At 47.4% G+C, this 11,062-nt stretch overlaps 1 protein-coding gene across 1 annotated transcript in view; it reads left to right on the top strand.

Annotated features, from left to right (window-relative positions):
- Positions 1-2,933: 2,933 nt before the first annotated feature.
- Positions 2,934-11,062, top strand: part of MACF1 (microtubule actin crosslinking factor 1) — a 300,927-nt gene continuing 292,798 nt past the window's right edge. Inside the window, exon 1 of the mRNA XM_072974708.1 lies at positions 2,934-3,260. Within this exon, the coding sequence (XP_072830809.1) occupies positions 3,167-3,260 (94 nt within the window). The 5' untranslated portion in view covers positions 2,934-3,166. The remainder of the gene's footprint in view (positions 3,261-11,062) is intronic.

Genomic DNA, 11,062 nt, shown 5'->3' with positions numbered 1-11,062 from the left:
CTACTAATCTGGGGGATGAAGGCAGGATTCTCTGCGGGAGTTTCAGCAGAGGCCTGAATAGGAGTGAGCCTGGCCCAAAGAGGAGAGCAGTGAAGGGTGATGGCCTGGGAGAAAAGCAGGTGGGAGGCCCCTGAGGCAAGAGAGCCCTTTGGAGGAGCTGAAAGAAGCTGAAAGTGGCTGGGCCTTAGGGAGAGAGGCACCTGGTGAGGCTTAAGTGGAGGAGGACACTAGCAGAAAATAGGGCTTTATTTACTTGTATTACCCTTTCTGCCCACTAGATGTACTCCTGAGTACATCCTGCCTCCTGCTGCCCAACTGCAGCCTCTTCAGAAATGCAACAGCAGTCTCACCATTGGAGCAAAGAAAAATCATAGACCAAAAGGAGAAAGCCTCAGAGCTGTCCCAATTGTGTGGTCTGGCTATAAATTTAGACTGTTGCTTGGAAAAAACCAAAAACCTCCCCTTCGTAGGCTTCCTTCTTCCCATCCCCCCAGCAGTCGCTTTGTTCCTCTATCCTTGTAAAATTTTCTCTGTATAAAACAGGAACATCAGCCAAACATGTGGACTTCCCCCTTTCCATTCATTAGAAGAATGCATTACTTCAAAATCTCTTGGGAGCATTTAAATGCAAATCTTGTCAGGAAAGCTACTTCAGTCTGAGAAGCCCTTCTAGTCACAACCCAAACCAGAACTTTCTTCCTTGATTACCATGTTTCTTAATAGGAATCTCAACCCCTTGCCCTCTCCCCCAGTCCAACCCCCCCACCCCCCACCGGTCTTCAACAAAGCCTTGTTGCCAGAGCAGACTCTCATTCCCTTCCTGCCCTTGTCTTTCCTCACCTTTGGCAAACCTCAGTCCCAGTTCTTGAGGAACCTGTTCACTAACTGGTTGGGGGGGGGATGGAGGGACTTTCCTATTCACCATAATGAAAACGAGCAGACAGATGTCTGCTTGGGGTGAGGGTGGAGGTGTGTGTCTGTGTATTTGTGTCTGAGCCTTCTTAGCTCGACTGGCATAAAATAATATAGGAAATGCAGATGACTCAGCACTGATACAGTCAAGAGCCCCAGAGTTAACATTTCTATATTCTCCGCTGTTTACGAAAAATGTGCTTATGCCATCAATCACTGACTCCTTCATTCTGCATCTTCTCCTAAAAGCCTTTTATTTTAAAAAGAATAAATCTCAGGCTTATCCTCTTCCTTTTCTTAAACTTAGCAACTGATACCAAACTGTGAACTAGCTTTTTATTTTTAACACACGTGATTAAACTGGAAGGAAATGAGCATTTGTCCAAGGAGCCTCCCTGTCTGTCTTCTTTGAGGCCCTTCCCTGTACAATCTCTATGCCTAGAACTTGGCCAGGCCAGCAAAACTTGATGGAAAAAGATATGATTAATGACTTGCTCACCCGATTTTGGATCATAGTATGATGTGGAAACAAGCATCATGCACCTATTAGTGAAAAGCATCATCTCCTCTTGTTATTAATGCTTACTGAGCATTGACCAAATACTGGGCATTACTCATAGTTTACAAAGATGCAGGCCTTGCCCTGGGGTTAAGAAGCTTCTCTTAAAAGTCATGAGAATAGGAACTGAAATGGAAGCCCGAGTCCGAATTTTGTCTGTTCATGTCAAATAAATTCTTTACTTATTTGCTAATGTGCCATTATTATGAGATCAACCAGCCTAACTTTTAACCCACAATCACCTTTCTACCTGCTCCCTCCCCACCCTCACCCCAACTCCCCAAAAAATCAAGTCAACAGACTTGCTGAAGCTGAGGATAATGGCTGGACGGGGATAGATGTGGGCAAATGGGTCACCTGCATTTACCTGAGCTGCTTATTCACTGTTCTTGGCCCCAACGCAGTCCATGAATAGTAGGACTGAAGGATACACAACTAAATGGAGGAGCAGAGGATGTTGGGAACTCCCTCCTCAAAATGGTCCCTAGTACATCCCTATCCATATTTACCAGTGTCCCTTCTTCACCCTTTCCTTTTCCCTGATGACAGAGAATAACTGGCTTCCCTTTTTCTTCACTGACCAGTTATGCTCCAGAATCCTTTTCTTTGTTCTATAACAGCCCTGGTTCGTTTCTCCCTTTTGATCTACGTCTCCCTGTTCCTATGGCTGTCACAATGGAATAATCCTGTTGCTCCTTTTCCCTGTAGATTTGTGTCCTCCTATCTCTCCTCTTATTCACCCACTGGTGCGGCCGGAATCCTGTTTTCATTCCCTCAGTTGTCATTTCTCAGGCTCTGACTCCTCATTCTTGGCCTGGTTTACTTCGTGGTGCTGGGTCTGCCCTCTCATTTTGAGTTCAGTTTCTTCCGTTTCAGGAAAACCCTTTGTTCCTGGGATTCTTTGTGGTCTGAGTGTTCCCTTGGCCTCACCCGGCAGCCCGTCTGGATCTTGCCCCGGTCTCGTTCTGACCGCGTCCAGCCCTGCGATCTATCTAGGTCTTTGGCCCTCTCCCTTCCCTTCAGTGTGTCTGGGTCCTTCGCCGCCGCCGCATAGGCCCAGCTCGGTTTCTCTCCAGCCAGGGGGCTCCCGCCTTTGTCCCAGCTCGGGGTGTGGGTCCGCGCCGAGTGGGGCAGTCGCCCGCCCCGCGGAGTGGGCCCCGGGCTTTCCCCGCCGCTGCGGCCCGCCTGGCCTTTCATCCCGACTGCCCAGGGGCCTCCCGCCCGGCCCGGCCTCCCGTCACCAGACTCGGGCCCCCTCCCCGTCCCGGCCGGGCGGGGGTCCGCAGCCCCGGGAGCTGGGGGGCGGGGGGCCGCCTGGGGGGGCCGGGGACGCGCCGGGCCACGGAGGCGGCGGGTAGAGGGGCGGGGAGCGGGCCGGGCCTGGCGCTCCTGACGGGAGGAGTCGCCGCCGCCGCCGCCGGCGGGGCGGGCTGAGGGAGGAGCGGAGCCGAGGGGTGGGGAGGCGGAAACGCCAGCGGGACCGGCGGCGGAGCGCGAGCGGGCTGAGGAGCGGAGCGCTAGCGGCAGGCCGGGCGAGGCGGGCGCGGAGCGAAGAGCCGAGAACCGGGCGCCGCCGCCGCCGCCGCCGCCCCCGGGCCGCACAAAGGCCGAGGCTGGGGCCGCCGCCGCCGCCTCAGCGCGCGGGCCTGCAAGCGGCGCCCGCCGGGGCCCCGGGAGAGCGCGGCGCGGGCGGCCATGGCCGGCTACGTGCCGGGTCAGCAGCCGGCCAACCGCAGCCAGGAGAAGGAGTTCGTGCAGGCGTACGAGGATGTGCTGGAGCGCTACAAAGGTGCGGCGGCGCTGCTAGGCGGGCGGCCCGGGCCGGGGACTGGCCGGAGCCGGGGCCCGCGGCAGGTGGGGCGGCGGGCGGGGTGGCGCCCACCGGCGCTGGGGCCCGGCCGGAGCCGCGGTCGGCTGGAGCCGGCCCATTTCCCGAGTTGAGATGAGCCTCGAGCCCTCTCCCACCTGGGACGGCGCCTTCACAGCACGAGCTACATTATGTGCCCTGTTATCTGGCCCCCGCTGGAAGGCGGCGACGCCGGGCGCGTCGGAGACCCCACGCCGCGGGGAGTGCGGGGAGGAGGAGCTGGGGCGCGAGAAACCACCCGTCCTCGGAGAGCCTCGGACCTCCGCGTGCCCGCCGAGGGTCCCTCGCCCCCTTTTGTCTCCCTCGGCCTCGGATCAGTCGCGTGGCAGCCGAGGCTGTGAACCAACCACCTTGGTTTCTTGGGGGTCGGGGGGCAGCGGGCGAGCATCCGCCGGGATCCGTGAGCGTGCAGTTTCGGTGGCGAGGCCTCCTCCCACCCCCAAACCCCGGGCTTCGAGCCTGATCCAGGCAGGGGTCTACTGCTCCCCTCCAAATAAAGATTTGTCTTAGAGCTGGGATTTCCGCCCCTGGAGGCTTTCTTGCTAAGCAGTTCTGCAAGTTAATGCCTCATCCAAACCCCGGGTGCCTGCAGAGAAAGTTTTGACAGGCCCAGAGGGTCGGCGGACCGCATTTCCCTAACTGCTGTAGGTGCCCTTTAAGTGGAAGCCAGGGATGCGTGGCCTTGGGAGGCCCCTGCTTTGATCTTTAACATCCAGTTCTGGGATTTTGCTTTGTGTGGCGGTTGTGCTTGCCACAGACATGGAGACTTTCCCAGAAACTACATAGGCAGCACTTTCTCCTGTTTTATTCAGCTCAGGCCCTTGTGACTGGGCCTTTAGTTTCTTTTCATCTAAAGGAGAGGAAACTTAGTTAGCCCTTCTGACCGAGTCCAGCATACTTGTTTACGGCATCTAACCAGTGAAGGGAAACTAATGAAGAAGCTGTAAAACCCTCCTTGTTTTTTTTTTTTTTTTTTTTTTTTTTCCTTCTCTCCTTGTGACATTAGAACTCTGCTTGGGAATGCAGCAGAAAGAGGGAGGGAGAGAGACGAAATGCTGAAATGGACCAGTTTAGGAGGCCTCCTAGTTCCCTTCTGCATCAGCTCCTTTAAGCTGTCCAGGTTTTCCTGCCTGCAGCAAGTTTTCTGTCAACCCCCTGTGGTCTTCCTTTTAAGAAATGTTGGTTCATTTCAGAGCACAAAGAGGTTGGATTGTGCTGCTGAACTTCATTGAAAAAAATGCTGCTAAGTGGATGGTTTCATTGAGTTTCCTTTGCAGGCTTTTGAGCTACACTGTGCTCTTCAGAGGGAGGATGTTCTGGGCCTGTCCTGGGCTGTGACAGCTTTAAAAACCAGCAGGATTAAAACAAAAATTGGTGAAGAAATCTCAGTACCTCACTGGGTCATATTGCTGGTGGCCTCCAGCTGAAAGGAAGTTGAATTGTTAGCAAGTGAAACTAGGAAAGAAGGGGGAAGCAGGGCTCGTTCCAGGAGAGGCTCTTGTGTCCAGTCCTTTTAGCTGTCTCACTCAGTTTGGCCTTCCTCTGAATGACTTTGATCAGGTATATAGGAATTTGATCCCTCCTAGACACAGCTCTCTTTCTTGAGGGAAAGAATGAGTCAAAAATGGTTGGCCAGAGTAAATTAACTTGAGCTGGATGAGATCGTTGTGCAGTCTGCTCTTTGGTAGGTGCAGAAGAATTTCTCTTCCCCCCCCACTGCACCATTCTCACTGGGAAGTCAGAGTGGATTAGCATCTGGGCCTCTTTGTTACTTTGCTGTATGGAATTCCTGCATTTTCCAGACTTAGAAATCCCCTTACTGCTTTATAGGAGAACTGTTTGCCTAAGCTGGAATCAATAGAGTGACCAGGGGAGGTCGTTTGTGAGGGTAAAGCCAGGAATTAGTTTTGGAGAGACCTGGGGAAAGATATTGATGATGATGGGGTCTGAGATGCTCACTGATTGGCCATGAAATTACTTCAATCTCTCTTTCTGCTGCTGTTCATTTGTAGTCTTCTCAGTCTACAAATGAAACTGGATTTTTGTATTCAGAAAGATAACTAAAGTTTTCAGCTGCAAAAGATGAGATGGGGGCAAAGGTGAGATGGGAAGTGATGCACTTGTGGTGCGAAGGGAGTAGAGCAGTATGTACTGCAGCTGTATTAGGAGTGGTTGTCAAGGATGGGTTTTCCAGAATTGTGCCTGGCAACCGTTTCCCTGTGTGTTGGTAGTGAGCATGGTTTTGGCAGGATTAGATGATTCAGCATGGACATAAACACTCTCATTTCCTAAAGATCCCAAAGGCTCTTTCAGAGCCTGACTGGCCAGCAAATAGGAGGCATTAGATAATAACTCTGGATCCTAACATTTCAGAGTGGGCAGCAATTTGACAGAGTCTGGGTAGGTTATTGTTCTTCCAATCCTCCAATGAACAATAATTAAATATCTGTTAGCAGTAACACAATGTTAGGCACTGGGGATACCGGCATTCAAGAGTGAGATCGGCTTCCTGCCCTTGGTTACTCATACCTAGCAATAGAAAGATGTATGCACACAAGTAAGTGTGGTACTGTGGTAAGTGCTAGCGCAGAGGTGCGTATGAAGTACTGCGGAAGCAAGAGGAGGGATGATTATCTCCACCTGGGGTTCACCAGGAGATTTGACAAAGGTGCTGACAATGAGTGAGCCATTAGGGATGAATGGGATTTTGTCTGATGGAGGAGGATAGGGAGGGAGGAAGGCAGAGGGAATAAATAACACGTGCAAAGGCTTGAAGTATGAAAGTGAATGGAGGAGTTTGAGGTCCGGGAGTAGTTTGGTGTGACTAAAGGGCTAGAGTTTTGTGGGAGTAGATGATACTGTAAAGGACTCAGAGTCCAGCCTGTAGAGGTTCTTTTATGGCTTTATTCCATGGACATGGAGGAGTCAGCCATTGAAAGTTTTTGTTTTTTTTAAAGCAACCATTTTTATGCCAGTTTTATGACTTCATGATAGAAGGCATACCTGACCAGTGATTGGAATACTTATATTGCTGTCTGGAGCAAGCACCCTTTTCCTTGTACCGAAGTGCTTGCGAAGCTCGTGATCAGACGGTTGCCTGCTAAACGTGGAAACAAAGAAAAGAGAGGTGCAGTGTTTTGAGGAATATTTCATTCAGATGATATATGGGCCAGTCACAAAGTTTTCCTCTCTGTGGATTGAGTTCCTTATGAACACCAACGGAAACTAAGAAGGAACAGTCAGGGAGGTGGCAGAAACTGTGATCTGATTCTTTTCCTAGCCTAGAGACAGGCTCTGTTCTAGGCCACATACGGGCATAGGTTTAGGTTTGAAAGAGGAGGTTGGAAAACAAACACAATCTGGGTTCGTAGTGGTTGGTTAAGCAGAAAGGGCAATATATAAGTTGGTTCAGGAGGAATTAGACCTTCTGTTTTCACAAAACCCTAAAGACTAAAGAGCCAGGCTGGACTAGGAATAAGAGAAGACAGCAACATTCCAACATTGATAACATGGACTGTCTGGTACTTAAAATCTTCAGAGTTCTCACCAGGTGCCATGGATTATATGAAGCTAGTTAGGACTGATTTTTGTTTACCATATTACAGAAAAGAACTCATAAAACTTGCTAACAGAGGCTTAAATTAGAGAGTTGGGAATGAAGGCTCTGTATACTATTTAACATACAAAACCAGCAGGGCAGCATCACATAGTAGAAAGAGACAAGGCTTGAATTTCTTCAGTCCTAGTCTTGCCACTTAACTTCTGCTGTGCGACCTTGGGCAAGTTGCTTAACCTCCGATGGGGATGATAATGCTAACTCTTTGGGATTCATGAGAATATAAATGAGCTATTTGGCATGTATTGGGTCATTAATGTTTAGTAAAACTTTCATGTATGTAATACTTTGTATTTTACAAAGCAGTTTAGTATTCACTATCTTAGTTGATTCTCGTGATATCCTGTAAGGAAAGTATTACACACGTGGGTAAACTTAGGCATAAAAACTTAAATTATTGTCCAAGAGCCAGAAGAGCCAGACTTCTAGATGAAGGTTTCATATGGTATTACAGAAGGAAATTTAAAAATCAGAGCAGCGATTAGATGAAGTGAGATAATTGTGAAAATGTTTTAGTTGTTAGCATGATTGTTAGTCTCATTATTGTTCTGAGTTTTAGCCTGTGAACTCCAGTCACACCTCATGTGGCCTACATTTCCAGATCTCTGAACTGTGAAGAATTTCTTTTCCTCTTTGGAAAATTTAAATCAATTTAAATTTTTATAGAAAAGCAGTGTAGTACAAAGTGATAAAGTTTTGTTAACACAGCAGTTGGAAAATATAGGCTTAGGATTTGGTGTTGTTTACCTAAGTGACACTCTGAAGCAATCTCTCGGTTAAATGTACACTCAGTTTTTAAGTTCCTTTTTAGAACACATGAATTGGAGTGGATAGCTTCTAGACAGAACAATAGAGTAATTGCTACTTCTGGACATGGACAATGTTAATTCAGAAAGTGAGTCAAGTCCGTCTGCCGAGAAATCACAAGCTTTGGCCAAGTTTATGCTGTTGACATCATAAAATGTGTGCATGTGCTAACAGTGCTTATGAGAGCTACTGCTTGCTTTGCTTACTGTCCTGGGCTTGCTTAGCAAGTGACATAATACACCTCAGGGAAATGCATCATCTGAGGCCTTACTGTCCTGGTACTTTTCAGTGCCAATTTCAGGTCTTAGAGATCATGGTAGCGAGAATACTTCAGAGTGCACATCTGGAAACAGGATCAAAGTCACAAGTAAACAATTATGGATTGCACGATGAGTTGGTAGTGTTTTCTCAGTGATCCTGAAAACACCCAGGCCTTCCTTTTACTAAATAAGTTTGGTCCTTTCAGCTTCTGGTTATCATATGTTGAACCGCGTTACGACTAGGTTGTGTGGTGTGCTAAAGCTGCTGCCTTTGCTCTTCATGGTTTTGACTGGCGTTTAAGCCTTTGTTCTCTTGCTTCTATCAGGGATCTTTACTAATTTCCTGGCCTGGAGGAGCCCTTTCAGGCCCGTTGGCTTGGTTTGTAGTATCTAAGTATGTTTATTTCAACCTTTTCTGTTGCTTCTAATAAAATATTATTTTTCCTACCAGAACTTCCTGGTTCCTGGAATAAATTACACTGAATTTCTGATTCTTTGTCTCCAGCTTTTTGGGCCTTCCCTAATTTGACTTGTTCTGCACACCCGACTATATCCACTGTGATGGCCCAGCACAGCTCTCTGCCTCACTGGGGTGGGTCTCAGTAATCCTTCCCCTAGGTACTCATACCCACCTCTGTGCTTTTATGTTCTCCCTTCTTGGAAAGCCCACTCCCTTTCAAGTCTTATCTCTTTTTTCTTATTAAAGCTAAGCTGAGACCTGTGTCCTCCATGCAGCTTTCTCTCATTCCTCTGTGAGACATTAATCTCCCCCCTTACTAATCTCTTAGAACGTCTACCTCATAATTAGTCTTTTAACTCTATATATTGTTTTGTGTTATTCTTGCATTGCCTCATGTCTGTTAGAATTGTTTCCCTAATGAGGTCTTATACTCTTACAGTGTAGGGACTTTTTGTACTTCTTTTGCACGTGTTCAACTGGCAGGAAATTTCTCTCAAGAGAAAGGACAATCATAGCAGTGCTTTCAAGTCACTTTCAAGTCAAGAGAAAATAATTTTCTCTTCATGTTATAAAAATAATATGTATTTAATGTAGAAAATTGTAAAAATTACAGGACAGTGTATAAAGGTTTAGATAATATGCCTTCTCTGTGTGTGTGTGTGTGTGTGTGTAGGGTGAGGGTGGAGAGGAAGGTGGACCAATAGATGTGCTCTGGCTGGAGAGAACACAGCTCTCGAGGATAGGCCCTTTTGGCCAGCCTGGGATCTGATACCTTCAGCTTGCTTTGGCTCCATAAATTGTGTAACATTGTAAGTCTGCTTTCTCTGGGCACAAGCACTTATTTTTCTTTCTCTGTTCGAAACTGCTTACTTCTACATGATCATGTGTCAGTCATCAGTTATGTGCCAGTTACCAGGGATGATTTGGGTCCTTGCCTAGGACAAGTTAATTAATTGGTCAGTCAGCATCTTTCTTTTGGGCAAGGGCTTTGCCAGCTGGACTGCTGGATTCCCTCTTACCATAGCAAATTTTCCTCATGATTTTTATTCAGAAAGGTAAACACGATTTCTTTGTGTTGATGAAAAGAACAAGCTTGCTTGAAGTCGTTTTTAGAGTTCAGATGGTTTCAACTCGCAGGAGCATGTTTGATTGAAATATATAGGAAGGGATTTTGAGGGGGTCTGTGTTTTTCAGTCAGTCAACAACAATGAATAAGGTTGCTTTGTACACTACATTCTTCTAGTACTTAAAAGCAGATGTTGTGTTGGGGAATGTGTTGGAGGGGAGTTTGGAGGCCTTTAGGATCACTGGAAAAAACGATATTAAGATTAAAGGTAGAGGGAAAGAAGGTTCTGAATGTTCACGTGGGGAGCCTGAGTTTTATGCAATGGACGGGATTAACATGGTAGCTGTGTAAATGATGGATGAGAGTGGAGACCGACTCTCTAGGAGGTCACTGTTGTAATTGAGTCAAGAGGTTAGATTAAGGGATGTTAAAGAGGAAGAGGTATATTTGAGAGACATTTGGGGCAGGTACAGAGACTTAAGTTTAGATACCAACATTGCTAACTTTTCTAGAAGATTTTGCCTTGTAAAAAAGAACTGACTACTTCTCATGTCAGTGCTATTCCAAAACAAAGTCTTTCTTGTATAAAAATCTTCTTTTAAAGATTTTGCCCCATTTTGAACTTGTTAGATAGGGCTGTGCATTTGAACCTATGAGACAAGTTTATGTTTCCTAGTCTTTAGTTTTCATTTAAATTATCAATGCTGAGTGCCCTGGAACACCCATTCTCCCCATTCTCTGGACAACATTTATTGTATGCTTCCAGGAATACCTGCCAAGAACTGCGTGAGAAATCCTCTTAAATCCCTTCTAAAATCTTCCATTATATCTTGAAGTGCTAATCTCCCAGTGTGTCAGGGGGGTTGTTTGGAGGATCCATTCATTCATTTAATTAGTAATCATTTATTGAATGTCTACTCTGAACCAGGCAGTAGGCAAAGTGCTGGGGAAACAAAGACATTGTCCTTGCATCTCAATGATCTTACAATTTAATGGGGAAAACATATTGGTATTCTGACAATTACCATCCATCGTAGGGAGTGCTATCACATAGATGAGTCTGGGGTCATGGGAGTGAAGAGGAGTACCCTTCTGCAACCAGGGTGGGAAAGGGCCAGGGAAGGCATCCAAGAGGAAATGACCAAGCTGTCACCCAAAGGATTCAGGACTCTGGGCAAAAAGTTCAAGGCAAGGGCATTCTGGACAGAATGAACAGAAGCAGGGACAAGAGAGCCCGAGGGAGGAAATATAGGGTCTTGGTAAGGTGGAAAGGGAGGAGGTGAGGGAAGGAGAAATGAGATGAGGTAGGAATAGTGGGCAGGACTCAAATGTTGACTGGCTTTGTATGTCATACTGCATAGAGTTTGGGCTTCATCCTACAGGATTTTGGGAGCTCTTGAAGGATTTTAGGCAAGGGAGACTAGGATTGGATTTACGTTTTAGGAAATAGTCCCCCTCTGGCAGCGCCATGAAGGAGGATTGGAGAGGGGTGAGCCTAGTGACAGACCAGTTAGG

The sequence above is a fragment of the Vicugna pacos genome, chromosome 13 (assembly GCF_048564905.1).
Source record: "Vicugna pacos chromosome 13, VicPac4, whole genome shotgun sequence".
Lineage (NCBI taxonomy): Eukaryota > Metazoa > Chordata > Mammalia > Artiodactyla > Camelidae > Vicugna > Vicugna pacos.
The sequence above is the reverse complement of the archived record's forward strand: the minus strand, read 5'-3'. Positions and strand labels throughout refer to the sequence as shown.